Source organism: Mastigoproctus giganteus, chromosome 6 (assembly GCF_048544385.1).
Source record: "Mastigoproctus giganteus isolate SK-2022 chromosome 6, ASM4854438v1, whole genome shotgun sequence".
Lineage (NCBI taxonomy): Eukaryota > Metazoa > Arthropoda > Arachnida > Uropygi > Thelyphonidae > Mastigoproctus > Mastigoproctus giganteus.
In genome coordinates this window covers 17865124-17891579 of record NC_143580.1, presented here as the reverse complement: position 1 = coordinate 17891579, position 26456 = coordinate 17865124, and the positions used below count along the sequence as shown (strand labels likewise).

At 38.2% G+C, this 26456-nt stretch overlaps 1 protein-coding gene across 1 annotated transcript in view; it reads right to left on the bottom strand.

Moving 5' to 3' along the window:
• LOC150084017 (protein Daple-like) overlaps positions 1-26456 on the bottom strand; it is a 303433-nt gene that overhangs the window by 242058 nt on the left and 34919 nt on the right. The window contains exons 3-6 of the mRNA XM_090375738.1: positions 20239-20344; positions 19451-19520; positions 14139-14281; positions 12907-13047 (exon numbers count right to left, since the gene is read on the bottom strand). Coding sequence (XP_090231864.1) covers positions 12907-13047; positions 14139-14281; positions 19451-19520; positions 20239-20344 — 460 coding nt within the window. The remainder of the gene's footprint in view (positions 1-12906; positions 13048-14138; positions 14282-19450; positions 19521-20238; positions 20345-26456) is intronic.

Sequence of the window (26456 nt, the reverse complement as noted above, 5' to 3'; positions counted from 1 at the left end):
ATGTGGCCTAACCATTGCCTTATACAAGGGAATAATCACCTCCTTATCCCTGCTAGAAAAATTCCTGTATATCATTGACAAGACACCATGAGCTACTCTTGCAGCCTGTCTGCACTGCTCAGAGAACTTCATATCTGCCTGCACAATTACCCCAGGTCCTTTTCATTCTCCACCACTGTCAGTGTAGTACCGCAGAGTTGATACGTTGCTCTGGGGTTACTGTTTCCCATATGTAGTACTTTACATTTGTCAATGTCAAACTTCATTTGCCACCTCTCAGCCCATCTGTTCAACCTTTCCAGATCCTGTTGCAGCAGCATAGCGTCAGTAGTGTCCTTAACAACCCTGCCAACCTTTGTATCATCTGCAAACTTGGACATTAAACTTGATATCCCATCATCAATATCATTCATAAACACCGAAAACAACAACGGACCCAACACTGAACCCTGAGGAACTCCACTAATAACATTAGTCCACGTTGAGCAGTGTCCATTGATTACCACTCTCTGTCTTCTGCCACTCAACCAACCCCTTATCCATAGCAGCAATTTGCCTCCAATGCCACACTGCTCCAATTTGTGCAGCAGTCTTCCATGTGCAACAGTATCAAAAGCCTTTCTAAGATCCAAATATATAATATCAAAGTTATTCCCTGCATCCAGTTCTTTTGTGACTACATCATAGTATCCAATCAAATTGGTCAGGCAAGACCTGCCCTTAACAAAACCATGCTGCGTCTGAGCTATAACTGAATTCTTGTCTAGATGATCCTGCAGTGCTTCTTTAACCAGTGCCTCCATTAATTTACCTGGAACAGAAGTTAAACTAACAGGTCTATAATTACTTGTGTCAGCCTTTGATCCTCCTTTGTGAATTGGGGTTACATTTGCACATCTCCAGTCTATGGGTACCTCCCCTGAGTCCAAAGAAGCTCTCATAATTATGGCTAGGGGTTTGCTTACTTCCTTTGCTGCCTCCTTTAATATAACTGGATAGATCCCATCCACCCCAGGTGCCTTTTTTATGTTTATCCTCAACAATCTCTCCTCCACTTTCCTCTCAGTTATTACAAAATCGTCCAGCTCACTGCCAATGTTTACTTTACCTACATCATTCTCCTTCCTGAATAACTCCTCATGCGTGAATGTAGATGCAAAATACTCGTTTAGATTGTTAGCCACCTGAGCAGGATCCTCAACTGTTGAACCATCAATATCCAGTGGACCAATCTGATTCACCCCTTTCCTTCTTGAGTTTAAATATGTAAAGAACTCTTTTCTGTTTTTCTTTGCATCCTTTGCCAAGGATTTTTCGTAGTCTGCCTTTGCCTGCCTAATCTCCTTTGTGACTTGGTTACAGACCAACTTATATCTATCATAGGCTTCCAGGTCACCCATTAATTTGTATGTATCCCTTGCATTTTTCTTCTCTGCCACATGTCTCATTAGTTCATCTGACAACCATTTAGGCCTAAACCTTGAACAATATTTCTTAGTTGGTATGTAAAGCCTGGTAGCTTCCAAGATTAGTTCCTTGAATGCTTCCCATTTTGAGTTTGCTGTTGGTAACATCATCAGTTGATCCCACTGTATAGAATTTAAATACTGTCTCAGACCATCATAGTCGCCTTTACGAAAACAAAAACCCTTCCCTTTACCTCTGATGGTAGTTACCTCCTTGAGTAAATCCCACTTCAACACACTGTGATCACTGCCACCTAGTGGTTCATTTATCTGCAGATTCTTAATGCATGAAGAATCACTACTGATAATCAGATCAAGAGTATTGCTCCCTCTTGTTGCCTCACGAACATGCTGATGTAGAAAACAATCATCCAATAAATCCACAAATGCCTTGCTAGTGTGCGAGTGACCAACCCACAAATTCCAGTCAATATCTGGGAAATTAAAATCCCCCATTTTAAGACTCTCTGATTTACTGGCCCACTCTATTTCCCTGTACAATATCTTATTATACTCATCAGAGTCATTAGGCCTATAGCACACTCCTACTCTCAATTTTGATTTCCCTATGCTTATGTCACACCAAACTGACTCAACACTGCCCTGTCCATCGATGTCGACTGGCTTCACTTCCTTGGACTTTATGTGTTTCTTAACTAATAGCATAACCCCCCTCCCCTCCTGTCCTGTCTATCCTTTCTATACACATTGTATTCCCCAAATTCCAGTTCCGCATTACTTATATCTGTGTGACACCACGTCTCTGATATCCCAACAATATCTGCCTTTGATGTTTTGAGCAATACCTCAAATTCATCAAATTTATTTACCAAACTCCTAGCATTGGTGTACACGCAGGTATACATGCACCTGTTTCTATTCTTAGCTACCCATGTGTTTACTTGTACCGCAATGACTCCCAGCAGTCTCTGAAATATCCTGCATCTTGTTTTTCAGGCTTCTGCTCATTTCAATAGAAGCAGTGCAAGAATCACTTCCACCTCTGCCAGTGGCTACTGTTAATCTATTAGTCCTTGTATCCCCCCCAACTAGCAGTTTTCTGACCCACCTAACACTGCCTCGACAGGATCAGCAAAAATTCTTGCACTCTTTCTATTTAAGTGTATCCCATCCCTGTAGAAGCAATCTCTCCTGTTAACAAGTACAGTCCAGGCTGAAAAAAATTCTACCCCTTGAGCCTTGCACAATCCCTCCAGGGCCGAATTGATCGACAAGGCTCTCATCATATACTCCCTCCTATCGTGTCTGGGCAGAATTGCAGACACTTTCAAATTCAACCCTAATTCACGGCTTTTTTTCAACAGTGACCTGTACTTGCTAAGTAATTCCACCGGTCTCCTACTCTTAATATCATTAGTGCCAATGTGTACAACTATATCACCTTTTGTGCCCTTAAAAGATGATATCCGCTCTACGACGTCATCAACCTTTGCCCCTGGCAGACATACCCTGGTCCTATTCCACCTATCCTTTTTACAAAGCATGTTCCCCGTTTCCCTGACAATAGAGTCACCAACAACTACTAGTTCCTTTGGGACCAGCGCATTCTGCCTAGGGGGCTGCCTCTGTGTTGCCTGATGACCAAGTGCAAGCTCTGGCGTTGATGTGGGCAGCTGAGAGCTTGATGGGCCCCTCAATTTATTTCCTTCGAGGGCATCCACCCTGTCCTTCAAGCTCTCATAAAGGCCCATAACAACGCTGAGTTGTCGCCTGATTTCCTTGCACTCCTTACATCGTGCACACACAAAGACATCCCCCTTGCCAGTATCATGTCCCGTACCCGACTGCTCCGCAAACATCAAGCAAACAGTGCATTTTAAAAGACTGTGATTCAGAGGGCAACTGCCCCCCTCAGTTCTCCCCTGAACCACAGCACTCCCATTAGCTTGAGCCTTTTGCTTTGCTGCTCTGGTCAGAGTCATGATTCCAATTTAATTCAATAAAATTTCAAAACAAAAATTAAATCCTTAAGTTATATTCCAAAACAGTTATAACGCTATATTTATTTTTTCGGTATCTAGTGTTTTCTACGAGTTCCCTTTATACAACTTCCGTATCACGTGTACCACTATAGTTATGTATTAATTATTTGTTACGATTAAGTTGTTATATATATATAGAGTTAAAAATACAATTTAATTTACAATAAAGTTTATCAGATTAATAGATTTACTGATTAATTGACAATATTATTGTATGCACTATACTACACTAAGCTTATGCTATTGTGTAAAAATGGCGGGAATTCTCAAACGGTACTTCTACGGACTCGTAAGTATTGATTAGCTTCCAGATGTACTAGGATTATTTGAAATAGTAGCAATCACTGGTGGAGGAGGAGATTTTACTGGAATCTTAAGAAGCATATTACTTGCTTGGTCTGAGTGCTTCAGGGTATTGGACTCGTGCTGAGAGAGGACAGCTCGAGCCCAGTCGGAGATTGATATGTTATGTGGAATGGTAACTTCAGTTTGCGTGGCTATTTTCTGATTTTTTTTGCGATACTGGCATAGGTACGGTTATGTGTATTGGGTGCAATTAATTTTCTTGCTTCCTGATAACTAACTTTATTTTCAACTTTATATTGCACATTTTTTTCTGTTTTCCATCTCTCACATGTCTTAGAATAGGCCGGATGGTTGCCTTTGCAGTTGGGACAGATCATTTCTTTCACCGAACAATCACTTTGAATGTGATCGGAGGATCCACAGTTGGGACAAACTGGGTTGCTTCTGCATGTCGTTTGAGAGTGGTCATACTTTTGGCATTTGTAACATCTCGATGGATTGGGTATGAAAGGACGAGTGCGGCAAAGAAGATATCCTGCTTTTACTGATGAGGGCAGATTTGGACTGTTAAATGTGAGAATGATATTTCTGGTAGGTATGAGTATATTGTCTCTTTTCACCATAATTCTTTTTACAGCGATTACATTTTGTTCATGAAGCTCTTCCTTAATTTCTTCCTCTGTCACATTCATCAGGTCCCAACTAGATATTACACCCTTTGATGTATTTAGGGTTGCATGTGGAGTTACGTTAACTGGAATACCAGCAAAATTTGTAATTTTTAGTAGTTTTTCAGAATGTCTGTGGTTTAGAGTTTCAACAAGTAAGTCACCTGATTGCAGTCTCTTAACCGTCTTGGGAGACCCTGCAATACTTTCCAGATGTTTTTGGATTAGAAAAGGGAATAGCTTACTGAGAGGCTGTTCTGATAGTGAGTGCATTATTAAAGATGCTGGTAAGTCTGTCACCGATGGATTGATTTTCAACCTCTTTGCTTGTGATGAATCATGTTCATGTCCAGTATCTGGCCGACAGCTTGTCGACTCTATGGACGGAAACATATTTTTTTCCATGTTGGCTCCTCTTAGCCCCTGGCAGATGGACTTTTCTGCCAAGGTTACCGGCCCTGCCACGGGGAGGCAGGAGCAGTGCCTGGTGTGACCAAGCGAAGTTAGTAGGAGTTAGTCTATTAAATATGAAAAAAAGAAAGGTTACTTTCCTTTCTTGCTCTTGATCAGTACTTTTGAAAAAAAGAGCTGCTATTAAATAAAAGGATTTATTAAGGAGAAGAACGTAAAAGAGAACTAGAATTCACCTTTTGAGAATCGCAGCGAAAGCACAGAGAAATCGCTCAGTCACAATCGCTTGGCACCCGGGGCCGTTTTAAGTTATATCTCATATTGTGAATACCTTCACAACGAGTTGCCATGATATTGCGCTACTTCGAATAAATAACGCTTCACCTGAGTAGTATATGGTGGTCATTCCCTGACCTTTCCGCACACTCTGTATTTGGTGGTGATGGGCTCGAACCCCGGTCTAATCAAGAAGCGTGTGCTATGCACTGCTGCTCCTTCCCACCTGGCTACGGAGGCACCTTACTTGTAGCAAAAATTCTTAGAGAGCATTATTGTGTCTTCCTTAAAAATATAAACTTTACCATCTGTTTAATTTAATTTTCTGTGTTAATTTTGTTTTTTAATCTAACTGAGAGGCAGATTTAAAAGAAATCAACTGACTGCACAACCAATTTCTTGAAAAAGAAGACTATCATTTTCTTGCAATACATTTTTTAATGTCTTTTGGCCTGTCATATAACAGGCACTAACATATCAAAGAAGAAATTATGTTAACATCAATTAAGAAATTAATTCAATATCAATTACTAATTACAGAAAAGATATTGCATTAACTTATATTTGGGTGTGACTCAAGTCAAGTGGACCAAATTTTCACAAAGTCTGGTCAGTCTGTGACAGCCAAACTGCAAACAGCTTGCAATTTCACAATTGTGGGACTGTTAGTAACCTAGAGTATAACCTCCATGAGCAAGTCCTGAAATACAGCACCTAGCACACTGTGGGTGTGCGTAGAGGTGTGGTGCCCACATCGCACAGAGGAATGCTGTCCCTCTGTGTTACCAGGCAATACCAGGGGGTAGATGACTCATCAGCCAATGCAATACCACCACTTTGCTTATTGGAGGATTGAAGTGGTGATTGTTGTTATTGGACTTTAGGAGCACCGGCAACAAAGGACATTGCTCCGTGTATATTGTCTGTGTTCTGAGGTTGATTTTTTGTTTGCTGGATGGAAAAACCCAAGTTTCCAGGTGAAGAAACCATGCTACCCTTGCCCGAGACTGACTAACTCAGCCACATTGTGAAAAAGACCCGTAAAAATTCCTCCCATCATTGACTGGATTTGAACTCGGGTCTTTTCCACCTGATGTGGGAAGGACAGCAATTCTACCAACTGTGCTACAGAAGCGAGCTGGAAGTTGCGCAACCCATGTTTAGTCTTGAGAGCAAAGCTCTGGTAAACTCTCCCCCATCTCTTCCATCATGCAGTATGATTCATGACTTTTGAGGTTATGATGGACATTATGGTGAGATCCAATATTCCTTACATTTCGAGAGTACAGCTCTAAAACAGTGTTCGCAAGCCGGCCACTAGTTAGTACACCGGACCAAACCTACTGGTAACTCTCTAGGAGGTTTCCAGATCAGCTAGCATATAATCTCACTGCCTTTACTCTGCCAGATAGTGACTGGAGGGAGTCTGAGTAGTGTGCATGCAGGAGGCATCGTCGAGGCCACATTACATTAAGGAACTGGGTATATTCTTACCAGGTATATAAAACATAAAGAAACTGTACCTCAATGCTCTTTTGTAGAATGCTTCAGCATGCCAAACTCCTGAATTCAACCGAACATAAAATTATTTAATGGCTTCTCTCCTCCAAAGATTTAATGGCTTCTCTCTTCCAAAGATGCATTAATGGCTTGATACGTCCACAATCAAGGACCCCAACCCAACTGCCAACACATCAAACCACCACCACATAACCATGGGTGACAGAAGGCATTATGCCTAATAATAAAATCAATAAAAGGATTCGGGAGTGTAATAGTTAAAAAATAAATTAGTTAAAATAATTTTGAAACAAATTTGGATAACTTCCTTCCTAAAGCAGACTGGGACTTTTCAACGGTGTCTTGGTCACAGAATAAGAGAACATGAGTTAAATGAGTGAAACTTTAATATAGAGATTATTTTTTGGTATGATGTGAGATATGGATTATGTACATTAATTTTCATGCATTTTGATTTCCAGGAATTGAAATTTTTGTGCATTTTGATTTCCAGGGTTTCTGTAATTAATAATTTAGTGTAGTTACACTGTACACTAAGTATTTTGGACTCATTAAATAAAAAAGTGTGGTTTTCATTGCTAGCATGAAAAGGTAATTCCAAGGGGCATACTTGCCCTAGAAGCACGAAAAAACAAGGCCAAGTGTTCTTTCTCACACCCATTGTACAGTATGTCAATCCTTGATAGGTTGCGTCCCATTCACTACATGAGATATTATATACTAGATCATTTATCTGCTTTTAAAATGATGACCTGATTGAACGATTATTTAGTTCAGCATGTAACGATTTACTTAAGGGTCTAGAGACAATTTTAAATTCTGTATCTCTGAAAAACCTGTTTAGCTATTTATGTAATTGTTCAATGTAGGGGATGGAAATAAAGTATTTTTTGGTCTTATTGCTATTGACTAGTGTTTTCCCCTGTAATTTATTTTTAGCCTGTGTTCTAATTTGGTTAATGGCATAAAGAGGATAACCTCAATTTAAAAATCTGTCAGTAAGTGTCTGGACTTCAGTGATTAACGACAATTCCAGCATAGAGTATATGCATTCAGAAATTGGTTAAAAATAATAGATCGTTTGTATGTGAACGGATGATAGCTGTTGTAGTGAAGAAACGTGCCTGTGTTTGTCAGTTTACGATAAATATTGATAAATATTTATTGGTTTACAATAAATATTGGTAAATGTAAAGTTTAAGAAATTAAGCAATTTTGTTTCAACATTCTCTGTTTCTAATGTGAAACTGTTTGGGGTAGATATTGTTGAATGGACATAAAATATTATAAATAGTACTATTGTCAGTGATACAGAGAACGTCATCTAGGTATCTCCTATATATCTAATTTGGGGTAAAAAAAAAAAATGGGTCAAATACATGCACTAAATAGTGGAAAGGTAAATTTCTGATATGAGACCACTGAGATTTAAGCCCATGGGCAACTCAAAAATTTGTTTCTATATACTTTATCACAAAACGTAATAAAATTTGCTTCTATTAGGAGTCCAATCAGGTGAAAAATCTCTGTAATGGGCAATTTGGTATGGTTAATAGGTATAGTGTTATTACTTAACATAACCCACACTACGTCTTAATGTACTCAACATTTACATTTGTGTATAAGGATGTGACATCTAGGGAAAACAGGTTTTCATTGTTATGTAGATTACAATCCTTCAGGTTATTAAATAATGTATTGTAATTCTTAATACCAAATTTAATTGACTATCTAAAAGGTTTGATAATATTGTATAGGTGGGTGGCTAGTGATATGAAAGTAAAATTTCTGTAGGAAACAATAAGCAAATGGGCAATCCTGTTTCATTAAGCTTTACTTGACCAAAAAGAGTGGGAATATTAAAAGTTCTGGCTTTCAAGTCTTTTAGCTGGGACATAGTGATAAAATCGTTTTTTCGATAAGCAGTTAAAGTTTTTTTGAATTGATTGATCAAGTTTGAAAATAAGGAAGGGTTTTACTTCAAGATATGCAGAAGTGTCCGAGATAATTGAGTTTAACTTAATGATATAATCTGATTTATCGAGAATTACTACTGTATCCCCCTTGTCGGCTTTTTGAATCACAATATCCTTGTTCTTCCGTAGGTCTTACTTTCATGCGCGCTTAATCTTGGTAGCCTCTGCCTTTTAAGTTATTAATCACCTGGCTTACCTGCTGTACAATTAAGTCTTTTTGGTTAATATTTTGTAGTCCAAATTCAATATCAATTACACATTGTTTCTTGGGTAAAAACGAGGTGGTAGGTTATAGTTTAATCCCTTAGAAAGACGTGAAATATGATTCTGTGAGAAATTGTGTGAAGAGAGATTAGTTAATTGTTGATATATAGTCGATTTACCAGTTTGAAGTGGATGAACTAATGCGAGTCTGGTTAGGACTATGTAATAATACATTGAAATATGTTACTTCATTATAAGTGTGATTAGGGTATATAGTGAATCCCGCTTGAACATGGTTAGATATATGTGATAATGCATTCAACTTATTAATATGACGATTTCTAATTTCAACAGTTAAAGCTTCGCGGCATACATTAATAGCAGTCTTCAATGATAACCAATCATTAGGGCGTAAAATTTTTTTTTTTAGCCTATTGTTAACCTGCTTAACTTGAGCAAGGTATCCCTGTTTAATAGAATACCAAGATTTCAAAGCTAATTTAATATTATGAGACATATTATAGCCAATTTTATTATACCAGGAATTTTGTGATTAAAATTAACTTTGACGAATTTCAGAATTATATTTTTATGATTTAGAGTTTTATGGCGCATTAGCATCTAAGGCTATAATGCGCATATATATTTTTATGAAGACAATATTTTAAAATAATATATGGTGTTTTGGTGGCCGAATATTTTAATAATTTTTATGTAATTTTGATATCTAATTTTAAGATATCTAAAGAATCTATCAACGATTGCTAAATTTAAGAGGGTATAAATAGAAATGGTGTCAAAGTCAAAAAAATAGTCAAAAGAATATTAAACGTCAACTAAAGGTAAATATCAACAGAGTTGTGATGCTCAATGAATCCTACAATTGTGTGCTAATATATATATATATATATATAAAAAATAAGTGACTGTACCTCAATGCCCTTTTCTAGAATGCTTCAACATGCCGTACTCCTGAATTCAGCCGAGCATAAAATTATTTAATGACTTCTCTCCTCCAAAGATGCATGAATGGCTTGCCATGTCTGCATCTTTGGAGGAGAGGAGAGAAGAGAAGTCATTAAATAATTTTATGTTCGGTTGAATTCAGGAGTTCAACGTGCTGAAGCATATATATATATATATATATATTAGTGCACAATTGTAGAATTCATTGAGCATCACAGCTCTGTTGATATTTACCTGAAATTCTTACTATATATACACCATATCCAAATCTCCAAATATTTCACTACTTCATACAGCATGTCCCCTCCCACCTTTTCTTACTATTGAATACACTATGAATTTTCACAATAATAGAGCAAACTTATCTGTGAAAAGATCTAAAACACCCAAACACTTCCTCATTCATTTTGCAAATATACATGGTCTCAGTTCTAATCTCAATGATGTCCATTTCTACTTACAGTCTGCCAAATACCCATGTACTTTTTCTAACAATCTCAGTTATCGGTTGATTCAGCCACTGCTCACATCAGTTGTCAGAATTATTTGTTGTATGATTCCTTTCACTTCATAGGCAGTACCTATGCATATATCCATTCTTATAATCTGTCAGGGACTTAGTAATTTAGAATCTCCTCTTTCGATCTTAACTGACTTAATTTCTCTCTTCCACATTCTGTCAAATTTATCTGTTGCCTCTATCGTTCACCTAAATCCACAAATCTCTTGGAACTTTTTGACTTCCTCTCTTTGAAACTTGATTTTCTATAGTCAAACTTTCCAAACAGTCAGGTAATTTTCCTTGGCAATTGTAATTTGTAATTTTGAAAATTCCATTTTCTAGTCATATAGACTCAGTTGGTCAAGACACTGAGGCCTTTGCAATTACTAATTACCTCGCACAGATTGTTCATTTAACTACAATTGCATTAGAAGAATGGAAAATTGGATGATCTGCGAGATTTCTTTTCCTTGGTCAGACTACCGTTTCGAAACTCTGATGTCAATGTTTTCTCAGATCGTGTCAGTGAAATTATTCTTGTAGGGATGGACTCCTTTATTCCACGCTCTACCTTAAAATCAACCTTTATATAAACTTTGGTTTTTTAATAAATGTTCTAGGGCTGTTCAAAAGAAGAATGTTGCATGTCATAATTGGCTCACATCCAAATCTCCAGGTTCATTTGGAAGAACACCAAAGCTCACAACAATTGTAAAGCAGTTATTAATCAGCCCAAACTAGATTTCGAACAGGCTAAGAGTAGAAAACTTGCTTCTTGGCCAAATGGCCAAGCATTCTGGTCTCTTGCCAAAGCTACTGGCTGCAAATTTTGCTATCTCTGTTCCCACCTCTGTCGAAACCAGATGGGTCTATTGCCACTTCAGCCAAAGATAAAAACTGACCTGCTGGCATCCTATTTTTCTTCCAACTTGAGTATTAATGATCTTGGTAAACCACCTCCTACCTTTCCTGGTAAGCTCCATTCAATGTCTCCTGTGATCTTCCGTCAAAAGGACATCAAGGCTTTTGATGAATCTTGATACTAAGAAATCTCCAAATACTGATGGTATTTCCCCACTTGTTTCCAAAACCTGTGCTGCTGAACTTACTCCTGTTCTGTGTTGCCTTTTTTCACTCTTATTCCAAAAGTGTTTTTCCTTCTGCTTGGAAATTTGCTCATATCCAACCAGTTCCTAAAAAGGGTGACAAATCTCTCCCATTCAATTATCATCCCATTGCAATTACTTCTACTCTTTTTAAAGTAATGGAGAAATCAATTAACTGTCAACTCTTAAAATAACCAAAAACCTTCCATCTGATCAACAATCGCCAGTATGGATTCCATCAGTTTTGATCTATTGATAATATTCTGACTTATGTTACCTATTTATGGACAAATTCAATGGAAAAGTTTGGTAAAAACCAAGCAGTTGCTCTTAACATTTCAAAGGCTTTCAATCGTGTTTGGCATAAAGGTCTTCTAAATAAGCTTCCATCTTATATTTTGCCAACTGTTTTTTTGTAATTGGATATCCAGTTTCCTCTCTGACTGCTCACTGTGGGTAATGGTGGATGGCTCTCTGTCTTCTAACTTCTGCACTAATGCTAGTGTTCCCCAAGTCTCAGTTCTTTCTCCCACTCTCTTCCTCTTGTATATTAATGAACTCCTTCCTGTGACCAGAAATCCTATCCATAGTTTTGCTCATGATAGAACATTGCATTCCACTTTCCAGTTTGAGAAATCTTGCCCTGCTCAAACACCTTCAAGTTCTCGAATATCTGCTACCAATTCCTTAAATGCTAATCTCCAGGTGTAATTCTCCAGTGGGACAAAGGTAACTTATTTGATTTCAACCTTCTCTTATATCTTGCAAAAAGGGTTCTTCTGCTCTTATGCTTATCTTTGATGACACTCTAATTTCTAGGCAAGACCATACATCTATTGGGATTACTCTGACTTCTAATCTCTCTTGGCATGAGCACATTACAAATATTCCTTCCTCTGTATCAAAAAAACTAGGTTTTCTCTTTCGCTCTCAGTGTTACTTTTCTTCAAAACAGCTGTTCACTCTGTACAAATCGCAAATCCACCCTACCATGGAATATTGTTCCCACATCTGGGCAGTGTCTCCAAAACCTATCTCTGGGCTTCTAGATTCCATTCATAAGAGGGTGGTTGCATTAATTAAATGACTCACTGCTAACAGTTTCTCCACTCTGTCTCATAGACATCCTGTATCTGCTGCATTCCTTTTCTATAGATACTTCCATGGGCACTGTTCTTTTGAATTGGCTTCTATAATTTCCACTCTCTCTTTCAAAGCGGTCCAATCAAATGCCACAACCAGTCAACACCCATTTACTGTCCAACTTCAAACTAGCAGGACCAACTTTTCTTCTTCTTCATTTATTCGTTCAACTTCCATTTTCTGAAACACCTTCCTTAATACGTATTTCATGAAAGTTACAATCTACAGAAGTTCAAGTCTAATGTCAACAAATAACTTCTTTCATCTCACCATCCTCCAACCCTTTCAAGGTACTAAGTACTATAGGTTCTAATACCGCTCATGTTTGGGGTTTTCATAAAAAAAAAATAATAATTACCTGAGCTAATTCATCTCTGTCTCTGACTAGCTGACGAACATGTTGAACAAGTAACAAATACATGTGTTCGTGTTCCTCTTGTTGAAGCAAATTTAGCTCATTCCATTCATTTGTCCATACAGCTTCTGGATTATCAGTAACCTAAATAAAAGTAAACATCAATTACTTTAAATAATAATAATAATTAAATATTTACTCAACAAAAATGCAATGTTTATTTTACCCATTTCATAATTTGTTAGCACAAAATGCAATTCTTTCAGTATGCTACTGCATCCTGAAATTTATCAAATTTTTAACATTTAAATAAAGTGATCTACTGCTACAGAATTTAATTTGGTATTTCCTTATAAATGTTCTCTTGTTTTTTTTTTATTAATGTTTTCATTTTAAAGCTGCTTTCATATTAGGAAAGCCTTCTGATCAACCCTTCTCAAATGTGACTACAATTCTTGATTCCCCCACCCCAAATAATAATATTGAATGCACGCAGTTTTTAGACTCCAAATTTTTCAAAAAAGTGTCTTGACAAATTTGTCTTATATATGGGGAAATACGGTAACTATTGTATTATATTTTTGGCCTTGTTTCCAATTATTTCAATATACTATACATTTATCACACAACCTTTTGGTCAATAGTGTATCCTGTATTAACATATCTACTATGGCAACAAAGTACATGTCACTGAATATGAAGTGAGATTTTTTTAGACACATGGAAAAAGGCAGTTTCATTATGATGATAGTGGTATTTGAGTAGGTACAGTATTTATTAGGGTGGTGTTTAATAAGGAGTCATTATTTCTGAAAAGAATAAGTGTTTATTTTAAAATAAATACATTCTTTTTCCCTTATCTATGGGATACAGTTAAGACCAAGGTAGACACTTCAAGCACATTGTAATAGTTTAAATTACATTCTATATTCATTTTTAATAAAACTGCATTTTAATTGAATAGCTGTTTATTCTGTGGCAAGGGAGGTACTGCATTGCAAATAAATATCATTATACCTTTTTTCCCTATTATATGATTTACTGTTAAAAAAACCAGTAAAACCTACAAACCAGTAACTCCCTGTATTCCAAAGTAGGTCGCCACTTGTTGGCACTTCATACTGTATTTAAACTAATCCATTACACGCACTTAAAATAGAGTGGAAAAAATTTTACTAGCAAGAATTATAAAATTTGAGAATTTATAATAAAAGATTTAGAAAACAAATCTTTACCTGCTGTATACATTCTACAATTTTGTGCTGTACTTCAACATCCAAAGATTTTATATTTTCGATAAAATATTCTTTATGTTCACACTGAACGGCGCATCCAAGTATAAGCAAGAGCAAGGTTTGCATTTCATCAGCACTTGATTCTAGTAAAATAAAAGATGAAACTAATTATTAATCAATTTGTCATTACAGTTAAATGTATTTTATACATACATGCATGCAATATTTGGTCCTCTATTAGTACAGGCTGGCCTCGATTAATGCGATTAATTTGTCCTGCAAGTGTATCGCGTTAATCGAATATAACAATCAATAGGAAAAATTATAATTGGTCCTTGACCTTCTGGAATGTCCATAAAAAATTTTAAAAATACCTTTTAAATAACTTTTTAACTGTATATAATGTAAAAGATAATGAAAATAATTGTGGAATTAAATGTTTATTGCATAAAACAGCGGTTCCCAAACTGTGCACCGCGAAATATTTTAAATTTTCAAGGGAAACACAGCGATACTCGACATCTGTCAGACACCGCACGAACTATTAGCTCAAGGTAGTTCACAGTTTCAACATTTCCTTATTAAGTTGTTTGGACTTAACTACTTAATAAACAGAACTGTTAGGTATTTCTTTTGGTCTAGGTGTGCCGTGAAAAAATTATTGAGACACTAAGGGTGCCATGAACCGAGAAAGTTTGGGAACCTTTGACATAAAATACACAATGAAGAAATGACTGTTGCGGAAATATTTGAAAAATGTTGACTTTCTCTTTTCATCAATCAATTTCCGATAGCCGACAATCTTCTCTGGGCCCCGGCGAAATAAATATCGCAGAGAACCTCAAACCTTTTGTTTGAAGTTCTCTGCGATACAAAAGATTTCATCTAGTTCTTTTACCGTTATCTCCTTCGCGGTAAAATTTTCATCTGGCTCATTTAAAAATTTGAATTTTTAAATGCAAGTCTCCATTGACTTTATTGGTGGGAGACAAACAAGTAACACGTCCTCTTCCGATGGTTGATGGAACACACTGAGGCGGGCAGCAGGCAAACGCTTCTTTTTTTGCCCGTCCATTGCACGGTAAGCTTAATGCACAATTCAAATCTTTTTCAACTATCGCATAAAAAAAAAAAAAAAAAAAAAGATCGCGTTAACTGGAAATTTGCTTCGTGTAAAGTGAAAAGTGGTATAGTTTTTTCAAATAGCGGTAACTGAAAAACGCGATAATCGAACTTGCGTTATGCGAGGCCTGGCTGTATAGTTAAATGCATTTCACAGCAAGTAATAATAATAAAACTTAATAGAATTTTTAATGGTTGGAAAAACAAAACACCATTGGTGAAGGAGGCAGGAATACTTCAACACATTCCACCCAACCTGAGAGAGAAAATGCCTCACTGCATATATCTACAATTATAAGCTATACAGATATACACAAAAATCAAAAAACTCAAACACTTTCATAGGTAACCCCATGCTTTCAATTATTATTTTTACATAAAATAATAATATTATTAGCTACATGGTGGTGTAAGGAAGCCTGAGGCTTATGCTGCACAAGCCAAAAAAAAAAAAAAAATCCCGAGTTATCCTGAGAGAGAGAGAGTGTGTCAAAAGTAGAAGGGAATCACCAAGAAAGAGAAGAATGACGAAATCCAGATCACCCTGGGTGTGCCAAGTCCATTTCACAGAATGAAATGAAAGACATTCAAATAAGTTTAATAAAGGCCAATTTATTCAAAGAAGCAATTCAATTAATTCAATACTGATGTTAATAAGTCTGGCTTTGTAAAAATGCAGTGGGCATAGCAAAAAGTCACATGAGTAAGCAGGCTATTTCACTGTATGCAACATCCAATGTTTTTGGGAAAAGGCAAAGAAACAGTTTAAAAATTATATTTTTTATTTTCACATATATTGAAAATTATGAACAAACCATCTTTTAGAAAGAGCAGTCTTGTTATAGCAAAAAGATTAATTTCTCAAATAAATATCAGACAGCTCTTCTGTACTACATTTAACAACAGGGCCCTCTTACCCAGTTTTTCCCTTCAGTCTGAAGCATGCTAATTATATATATACAGGGTGTCTCAAAAATATTGGTACAAACGTTTAGGTAACATCTCAAGGAATGTGAATCGCGTAGGAACCCATAACCGGAAACGTCACGGGAAAGTAGTAGCAGAGGCACAAGAAGCAGAAATGACACAAGACAGTAATTAGTGGCAAACATTTATTTGACATAATATTAACAATGGAGTATGAGATGGATGCATTTCATGATGTTACAACAGATGCTCGAAGATTCCACCATGAGACGCGATGCATGTGTGACTGACGCAGCATGGATTGGCGGACACGGTTGAACACACCTGAAGTTTCTTTGACAGTAGCAGCAGTGCAGACGAGTCTCGCCACGAGATCCATTTCCATCTCCACAGGCGATTCATACACGACAGATTTGAGGGCCCCCACAGGAAGAAATCAAGGCTCGATAAATCAGGTGAGTGTGGGGGCCAGGCAATGGGTCCACCACGGCCAATCCCATCGACGCCCAAAATGCCTGTTCAAATGGTCACGAACACACCTTCCATAATGGGCAGGCGCCCCCATCATACTGAAACCAAATGTTGCATCTCACATTTGCTGGAACATCGTCAAGTAACCCTAGTAGAACTTGTTCAAGAAAGATCCGATATTTAGCAGAGTTCATGCAGGATGGTAACAGGTATGGGCCGACTAAGCAGTCACCGACCATACCTGCCGACACATTTATTGCGAAGCAATGTTGTGCCGCACGGGGGCGCACACCGTGTGGGTTGTCGTGAGCCCACACATGAGCATTGTGCTGATTGAATAAGCCTTCCCGAATGAAATAAGCCTCATCCGTGAACAAAACATAGGCTGGAAAATTCAAGTCTTGAACACTTTCTTGGAGAAACCACTGCGCAAAAGCCACACGTGCAGGATGATCTTGGGAGAACAGTAACTGAACCCTTTGGAGATGAAAGGGTGGGTAAGGAATTGTGCCAGACATGCTGTACACTGCAAAGAGACACTTCTAAGGCAGAGGCAACAGCACGTGTGCTGGTAGTAGGATTATTCTGGACGGCATTCAACACACTTTCTTCCATGGCGGGAGTTCGCATCGAACGTGGTCTGTCTGCACTACTCCTGTTACCTCTAAATGATCCATAATCGCACAAATGTTGATGCACACGTGCAAACAAATGGTGGTCCGGTACATGTCTGTCTGGGAAGCATTCTCCATAAATTCGTTGAGTGGCTCATCCATTGCCCTCTGCTAATCCATACACTAAGTGCATGTCTGCCAGCTCATAGTTCATATATTGATGCATGCTCTTCATGCGGCGACTACTGCTTGAATGAGTAAACCAGAAATTTTCCCTCTCTTGGAACTGATGAACAGCGCCATGTACCGACTTATGTTGTGTTTCTGGTTATGGGTTCCTATGCGATTCACATTCCTTTAGATGTTACCTACCTCCCCTAAACGTTTGTACCAATATTTTTGAGACACCCTGTATATATATAAACATATCTACTTAATGATAATTAATAATGGCAAGTGATGCAAGATAGCAAGCTTATATAAATCACCCAAAAAAAAAAAAAAAAATACAATTCAGCCATTTGTATCCTCCAAGAATTTTTATCTAGTTCTCCCTTGAATTTATTCAATCCCTCCGCTTCCACAACAACAGATGGAAGACTGTTCCAACAATCAGCCATCCGATGGCTGAAGGAAAACTTCCACACATCTTTCCTGCAACTAGCCTTCCTCAACTTGAATTTATGTCCCTCATGTATGTAGTCTCAGCAAGTGGAAGAATACCATTAACGTTCAGCTTACTCAATCCATTCAAGTCTTTAAACAACACTCAATCAGATCTGCCTGCAGATGACTGGTCTCGAGACACTGCAATTTGCAGAACTGAAGCCTTTCTATTTAAGAGCACCTTTTTTGTTTCCTTCACCAGTCTGGTTGCCCTTTTCAGCACCCATTCCAGCAGATCTACATCCTTCCTAAAGTGAGGCCTCCAGACCTGTATTCAGCACTCAAGATGCAGCCTAACCATGGCCTTATACAAAGAGATAATTACCTCCTTATCCCTGCTAGCAAAGTTTTTGTATATCATTGACAAAACCCCATGAGCTGTCCTGGCAGCATGTCTGCAATGCTTAGAGAAGTTCATGTCTGACTGCAAATATATTTCACCTTCTACTGGATGGTGCAGCAGCCTGGAAATAGGGTGTAAGATGTTGGGGAATAAGGTGTTGGGGGTGCTGCTGTGAGTCATCATGGGACAAGTAAGTACATGGGCTCTGTTAGGGTAACCAAGAGCAAGAACAGGTGCATGTATACCTGCATGTACACTAATGCTAGGAGCACAGTAAATAAATCTGATGAATTTGAAGTAGTGAATAATTCATCAAATCCAGACAATGTGAAGATATTGTAGACATGGTGTCACTCAGACATAAGGGATGAAGAATTTGAATATGAGGAGTACAATGTGTACAGAAAGGTTGAGGAGGGTGAAGAGGTTATGCTCTTAGTTAAGAAGCATATTAAATCTAAAGCAGTACATTCGGTCGATAGGGGCAGCAAATGCAACGTTGAGTCAGACTGGCAAGATATAAGAATTGAGAACAAAAAAAAATTACAGTAGGAATATTTTATAGGCCTAATGACTGTGATCAGTTAAACAGGGAGTCCACTAGGTGGCCTGGTGTGTGTAGTCACATTCTTTCTGCACTCCTGTTTATTTGATATATTAAGTGTTTTTTTTTTCTGAACTTAATGTTAAACAGCTATGCTGTCCATGATGCTGGAATGCTATTCTTGACGTCTGACTACTACTTCATACCATTTGTTGCTCCTAAAGTAAGTCATTTTTAATCTTACTTTTTGTATTGCTACCATCACTGACCAGTGTGTTGCCGCCAAGCTACTCTCAGTCTGCTTTTGTTCACTACTCTGAATCTTGACCTTGGCGAATGAGCACTTAGGGTGGCAACCTACTTTCTACTTGGAGTTAGTAACTGTGACAACGCTTGCCAAGAATAACCTTAAGGTAATTTTCTAAGAAAAGCAAGAGGATTACTATAATTAGTTGGGAATTTACTTGCTTCTGTTGTTGTGTATTCACAACAACTTCATTCTCATTAGTGAATCACACTGCAAACAGTATGATTCACTAATGAGAGCATTATTTAGTTAATAATTATCTCCATTATTCACTGAATGGCCAATTTTAGCATAAGAATATTATATTCTAGTGCTTACCTTCTTCGGGATTTCTAGCCAAAATAACAATATCTGGAATTTTGATCAGAAGCAACTGGCCAAGAACATCCTGTAAAAAATTAAAATTTAATGGAAAGTTTAATAAAGACACTTTTCCATGTAAAAGTTTTAATTATAGTTTACTGGTATGAAAAGGGCAATTTATACAATTAAACTCCAAGCAGTCTCAATAATTAAATAAAATTGGCTACATTTCATTTAACATTAGAATCCATCTTCAGGCTTTGGATTTTTGAGTTCTATAAAATTATGTACAAAGAGAAGTTAACAAAGGTTGACAATAGATGACATGAACTCAACTTTTGTTCCTTTTACTTATCTTGTTCCTCTCCTCTGCACCCATTCCAACAGATCCACATCCAGTCCTGTACTACATATAGACCTGGAGGTCCATATGCAGTACTCAAAGTGTCACCTAATCACTGCCTAATACAACGGGATAATCACCTCATCCCTTTTTTTTTTTTTTTTTTATGTAAACCCCAAACACGAGAGGTATTAGAACCTATAGTACTTAGTACCATGATTGGGTTAAACTTGTTGGAAAAATGCAGAGCTGCATTTTCCTTAAAAGCACCATATATCTTCTATGACACTGTCCCCCTGTCTCAAATTTTTTAACATTATATTTATGCCTAATCTAAAAGTTGTTTTTTTTGTGAAATAAAATACTCCTGTCAATTTGTTTCATCAAATGCAATATAAAACATCGTAAATTCAACAAATATACAGTGCTTTCTGAATGAGAAATTACAAAGATCTCTTACCTCATAGAAAGCTTTAATGTTATGAATTAACACATCTAGATTTCTTATTCTTGTGCAAACATCATCTGCAGACTGGTTAATGCCATGGTATGGTGGATGCGGATCACTATAATTGTGAAATTGAACAGAATTTTATTTTCAAAACTAATATTAATGTCAAATTATAATTCAAATACAAATCAATAATGATAGAGCAAAATCTTTAAAGAGGATGTAATGTTTATTTACACTCAATATCTTTATACAGCCATGTAAATAATTAAGAAATAAATTCTAAAGAATTCTGCTTTAAACCAATACTTGCGATATTTGCCTTTTCAAATCTAGAACTGAACTTAGCATTAGTAGAGGCATATGATGCAAGAAAGCAATCTTATGCAGCATCAGCCAAAAAAAAAAACCCACTCCGATTTCACCCCTCCGTTCATCCGAAATACTTGACCTTGTGATTATTCTGAGCAAGCGGAAGAATCCCATCGGCACTGAGCATGCTCAAACCATTCAAGGCTTTATACACCTCTATCAGATCACCTTGCCGGTGTCTAGTCTCCAGACACTGTAATTTGCAAAACTTAAGCCTTTCTTCGTAAGAGCAACCCTTTGTTCCATTCACTAATCTTGTTGCCCTTCTCTGTACTCATTCCAGCTCTACATCCTTCTTGAAATAAGGCCTCCAGACCTGTATACAATACTCAAGGTGTGGCCTGACCATTGCCTTATACAAGGGAATAATCACCTCCTTATCACTGCTAGAAAAATTCCTGTATATCATTGACAAGACACCATGAGCTACTCTTGCAGCCTGTCTGCACTGCTCAGAGAACTTCATATCTGCCTGCCCAATTACCCCCAGGTCCTTTTCATTCTCTACAACTGTCAGTGTAGTACCACAGAGTTGATACGTTGCTCTGGGGTTACTGTTTCCCATATGTAGTACTTTACATTTGTCAATGTTAAACTTCATTTGCCACCTCTCAGCCCATCTGCCCAACCTTTCCAGATCCTGTTGCAGCAGCATAGCATCAGTAGTGTCCTTAACAACCCTGCCAACCTTTGTATCGTCAGCAAACTTGGACTTAAGCTTGATATACCATCCCGAGTGGTCAGGAGCGGGAGTGCAATAGCACACGCTCTTTGAGTGGACCGAGGTTCAAGCCCCTGACTGCTGAATACAGTCGATCTGCCAACCTGCACTGGACCAGCGTGGCAGATTATGGTTCATTTCCCTCAGCATGAATTGTTGAGGAGGCTTCCATCCTGCAGTGGGTTGATAATGGCTGCACTTTACCTTTTACGATCATCAATATCATTTATAAATATAGAAAACACCAATGGACCCAACACTGAACCCTAAGAGACTCCACTAATAACATTAGTCCACAATGAGCAGTGTCCATTGATTACCACTCTGTCTTCTCTCCCTCAACCATCCCTTTATCCATAGCAGCAATTTGCCTCCAATGCCACACTGCTCCAATTTGTACAGCAGTCTTCCACGTGCAACAGTATTAAAAGACTTTTTAAGATCCAATTATATAATATCAAAGTTATTCCCTGCATCCAGTTCTTTTGTGACTGCATCATAGTATCCAATCAAGCTGGGCAGGCAAGACTTTCCCCTTAACAAAACCATGCTGTGTCCGAGCTATAACTGAAGTCTTGTCTAGATGATACTGCAGTGCTTCTTTAACCAGTGCCCCCATTAATTTTTCTGGAACAAAAGTTAAACTCACAGGTCTATAATTACTTGTGTCAGCCTTTGATCCTCCTTTGTGAATTGGGGGTCACATTTGCACATCTCCAGTCTATGGGTACCTCTCATAATTATGGCTAAGAGTTTGCTTACTTCCTTTGCTGCCTCCTTTAATATAACTGGATAGATCCCATCCACCCCAGGTGCCTTTTTTATGTTTATCCTCAACAATTTCTCCTCCACTTTCCTCTCAGTTATTACAAAATCATCTAGCTCACTGCCAGTGTTTACTTCACCTCTGGCATTCCCCTTCCCGAATAACTCTTTTCTGTTTTTCTTTGCATCCTTTGCCAAGGATTTCTCATAATCTGCCTTTGCCTGCCTAATCTCCTTTGTGACTTTGGTACAGACCAGCTTATATCTATCATAGTCTTCCATGTCACCGATTAATTTATATGTATCCCATGCATTTTTCTTCTCTGCTTCATCTGACAGCCATTAGCCTAAACCTGAACAATATTTCTTAGTTGTTATGTAAAGCCTAGTACTTCCAAGATAAGTTCTTTGAATGCTTCCCATTTTGAATTTGCTGTTGGTAACATCATCAGTTGGTCCCACTGTATAGAATTTAAATACTGTCTCAGACCATCATAGTTGCCTTTATGAAAGCAAAAACCCTTCCTTTTACCCCCGATGGTAGTTACCTCTTTGAGTAAATCCCACTTCAGCACACTGTGATCACTGCCACCTAGTGGTTCCTGTATCTGCAGATTCTTAATGCATGAAGAATCACTACTGATAATCAGATCAAGAGTATTACTCCTTCTAGTTGCCTCCCAAACATGCTGATGTAGAAAACAATCATCCAATAAATCGACAAAAGCCTTGCTAGTGTGTGAGTGACCAATCCACAAATTCCAGTCAATATCTGGGAAATTAAAATCCCCCATTATAAGACTCTCTGATTTACTGACCCACTATTTCCCTGTACAGTTTCTTATTATACTCATCAGAGTCATTAGGCCTATAGCACACTCCTACTCTCAATTTTGATCTCCCAATGCTTATGTCACACCAAACTGACTTGACACTTCACTGTCCAGCGATGTCGACTGGCTTCACTTCCTTGGATTTTGTGTGTTCTTAACTAATAGCATAACCCCTCCTCCCTTCCTATCTGTACATATTGTACTCCCCAAATTCAGGTTCTGCATTCCGTATATCTGTATGACACCATGTCTCTGATATCCCAACAATATCTGCCTTCGATGTTTTGAGCAATACCTCATCATCAAGTTTATTTACTAAACTCCTAGCATTGATGTACATGCAAGTATACATGCACTTGTTCCTATTCTTAGCTGCCCTAACACAACCCATGTGTTTACTACCACAATGACTACCAGCAGTCTCTGAAATATCCTGTATCTTGTTTTCCAGGCTGCTGCTCATTCCAATAGAAGCAGTGCAAGAATCACTTTCACTTCTGCCAGTGGCTATTGTTAATCTATTAGTCCTTGTATACCCCCCCCTCCAACCTAGCAGTTTTCCGACCCACCTAACACTGCCTCGATAGCATCAAACAAGATGCCTGATGCTATCGAGACAGCAACTTACATCTAAAAACATCTTATAAATATAGTAATCTAAGTTCAAATCAAATTTATGCTTTTACAGCATTTCTGCTTCAATTTTATTGATATTGTTGGTTCACACTTTAGTTAGCTGTACAACCCTCCTAACTTCAAGACAAAAGTGCTTTATATAGCATGTGCAGAAGGCTGCAAGAGTAGCTCATGGTGTCTTGTCAATGATATACAGTAATTTTTCTAGCAGGAATAAGGAGGTGATTATCCCCTTGTATAAGGCAATGGTCAGGCCACACCTTGAGTACTGTATTTTTTTTTTTTTTTTTTTATGAGAACCCCAAACACGAGAGGTATTAAACCTATAGTACTTAGTACCGTGCTTGGGTTGGAGGTTGAGAAGACGAAAGAAGATATTTGTTGATATTGGACTTGAACTTCTGTAGATTGTAATTTTCAGGAAATACGTATGAAGGAAGGTTGTTCCAGAAAACGGCAGTTGAATGAATAAATGAGGAAGATGAAAAGTTCGTTCTGTGGGTTTGAAGTTGGACAGTAAATGGATGTTGGCTGGTGGCGGCACGTGTTCGGACTGTTTTGAAAGAGAGAGCGGGAATTATAGAAGCCAATTCAGAAGAACAGTGCCCATGGAAGTATCTGTAGAAGAGGCATGCAGCAGAAACAGTGCATCTATGAGACAGCGAGTGGAGAGACTCTGTTAGAGATGAATCATTAATTAACCGAACTGCCCTCTTCTGAATGGAATCAAGAAGCCTGAGAGAGGTTTTGGGGGCACCACCCCAGATGTGGGAACAATATTCCATGGCAGGGCAGATTTGCGATTTATACAGAGTGAGCAGCTGTTTGGGAGAAAAGTAACGCCGAGAGCGAAAGAGAAAACCAAGTTTTTTAGATGCAGAGGAAGCAATATTTGTAATGTGCTTGTGCCAAGAGAGATTAGAAGTCAGGGTAATCCCCAAAAGAGATATATCATTTTGCCTAGAAATCGGAGTGTCACTAAAGATAAGCATAGGAGCAGAAGAATCCTTTTTGCGAGATATAAGACAAGATTGAGTTTTAGAAGGGTTGAAATCAACTAAGTTGTCTTTGCCCCACTGGAGAATTACCTGAAGATCGGCATTTAAGGAATTGGCAGCAGATTTTCGAGAACTTAAAGCTGATTGAGCTGGACAAGGTTTCTCAAAATGGAAAGTTGAATGCAATGTGCTATCATCGGCAAAACTATGGATAGGATTTCCAGTCAATGGAAGAAGGTCATTGATATACAAGAGGAAAAGAGTGGGGGAAAGAACTGAACCTTGGGGGACACCGGCATTAGTGGAGAAGTTAGAAGACAGAGAGCCATCTACCATCACCCTCAGTGAGCGATCAGAGAGAAAACTGGATAACCAATTACTAAAAACAGTTGGCAAACCATAAGATGGAAGCTTGTTTAGAAGACCTTTATGCCAAACACGATCAAAAGCCTTTGAGATGTCAAGAGCAACTACTTGTGTTTCACCGAACCTTTCCATTGAATTAGTCCATAAATGGGTAACATAAGCCAGAATATCACCAGTGGATCGACACTGACGGAATCCATACTGGCGATCGTTGATCAGACGGAAAGTTTCTAGGTAGTTTAAGAGTTGGCAGTTAATTGATTTCTCCATTACTTTAGAAAGAGTAGAAGTAATTGCAATGGGACGATAATTGGATGGGAGGGATTTGTCACCCTTTTTAGGAACTGGCTGGATATGAGCAAATTTCCAAGCAGAAGGAAAAACACCTTTGGAATAAGAAAGTGAAAAAAGGCGGCAAAGAATAGGAGTAAGTTCAGGAGCACAGGTTTTGAGAACAAGTGGAGAAATACCATCAGGACCTGGAGCTTTCTTAGCATCAAGATTCATCAAAATCCTTCTGATATCCTTTTGACGGAAGACTACAGGAGGCATTGAATGGAGCGTGTTAGGAATGGTGGGAGGTGTTTTACCAAGATCATTAATACATGAGCTCAAAGAAAAATGGGATGCTAGCAGGTCAGCTTTATCCTTGGCTGAAGTGACAACAGAACCATCTGGTTTGGACAGAGGTGGGAGCAGAGATGGGCAAAAGTTGCGGCCAATAGCTTTGGCAAGAGACCAGAATGCTCGGCTACCATTAGGGTAAGAAGCAAGTTTTCTACTCTTAGCCTGTTCAAACTCTAGTTTGGACTGATTAATAACTGCTTTACAATTGTTGCGAGCTTTGGTGTAGGCAGAAAATGAAACTGAAGAATTAGAAACAAGCCAATTACGATATGCAACGTTCTTCTCTTGGACAGCCTTAGCACATTTATTGGAAAACCAAGGTTTAGATAAAGGACGAGATTTTAAAGTGGAGTGTGGGATAAAGGATTCCATTCCTGAAAGAATAATTTCACTGACACGATCTGAGCAAACGTTGACATCAGAAGTTTTGAAACAGTAATCAGACAGCCGACCGGGCTAGCCGAGTGGGTAAAGTACCTGCCCGGCAACCCAAAGGTCGCGGGTTCGATTCCCGCCTCGGGCTTGGATCAAAGTACTGCAAAAACCTTGGGAGGTGCAATATGGCCACAGCAGCCGATGCGCCAACAACTACCAAATCAAAAAAAAAAAAAAAAAAAAAAAGTAATCAGACCAAGGAAAAGAAGAAAAGAAGTCTCGCAGGTCATCCCATTTTGCATTCGTGTAATGCCAAACAATACGAGGTTGGGAATAGCCATGAGATAAAGGTTCCATTGGAGAAGAGGCAATCACCAAGTTGTGATCTGAAGTGCCTAAAGGACCTCTCACTTCAACCTTGTACTTAGAAGGGTTGTTTGTGAGAAAAAGATCAAGCGTATTGGCTGTATGATTAGGATTGTCCGGTATTCTTGTAGGTAAATGAACAATCTGTGCTAGGTCATTAGTAATTGC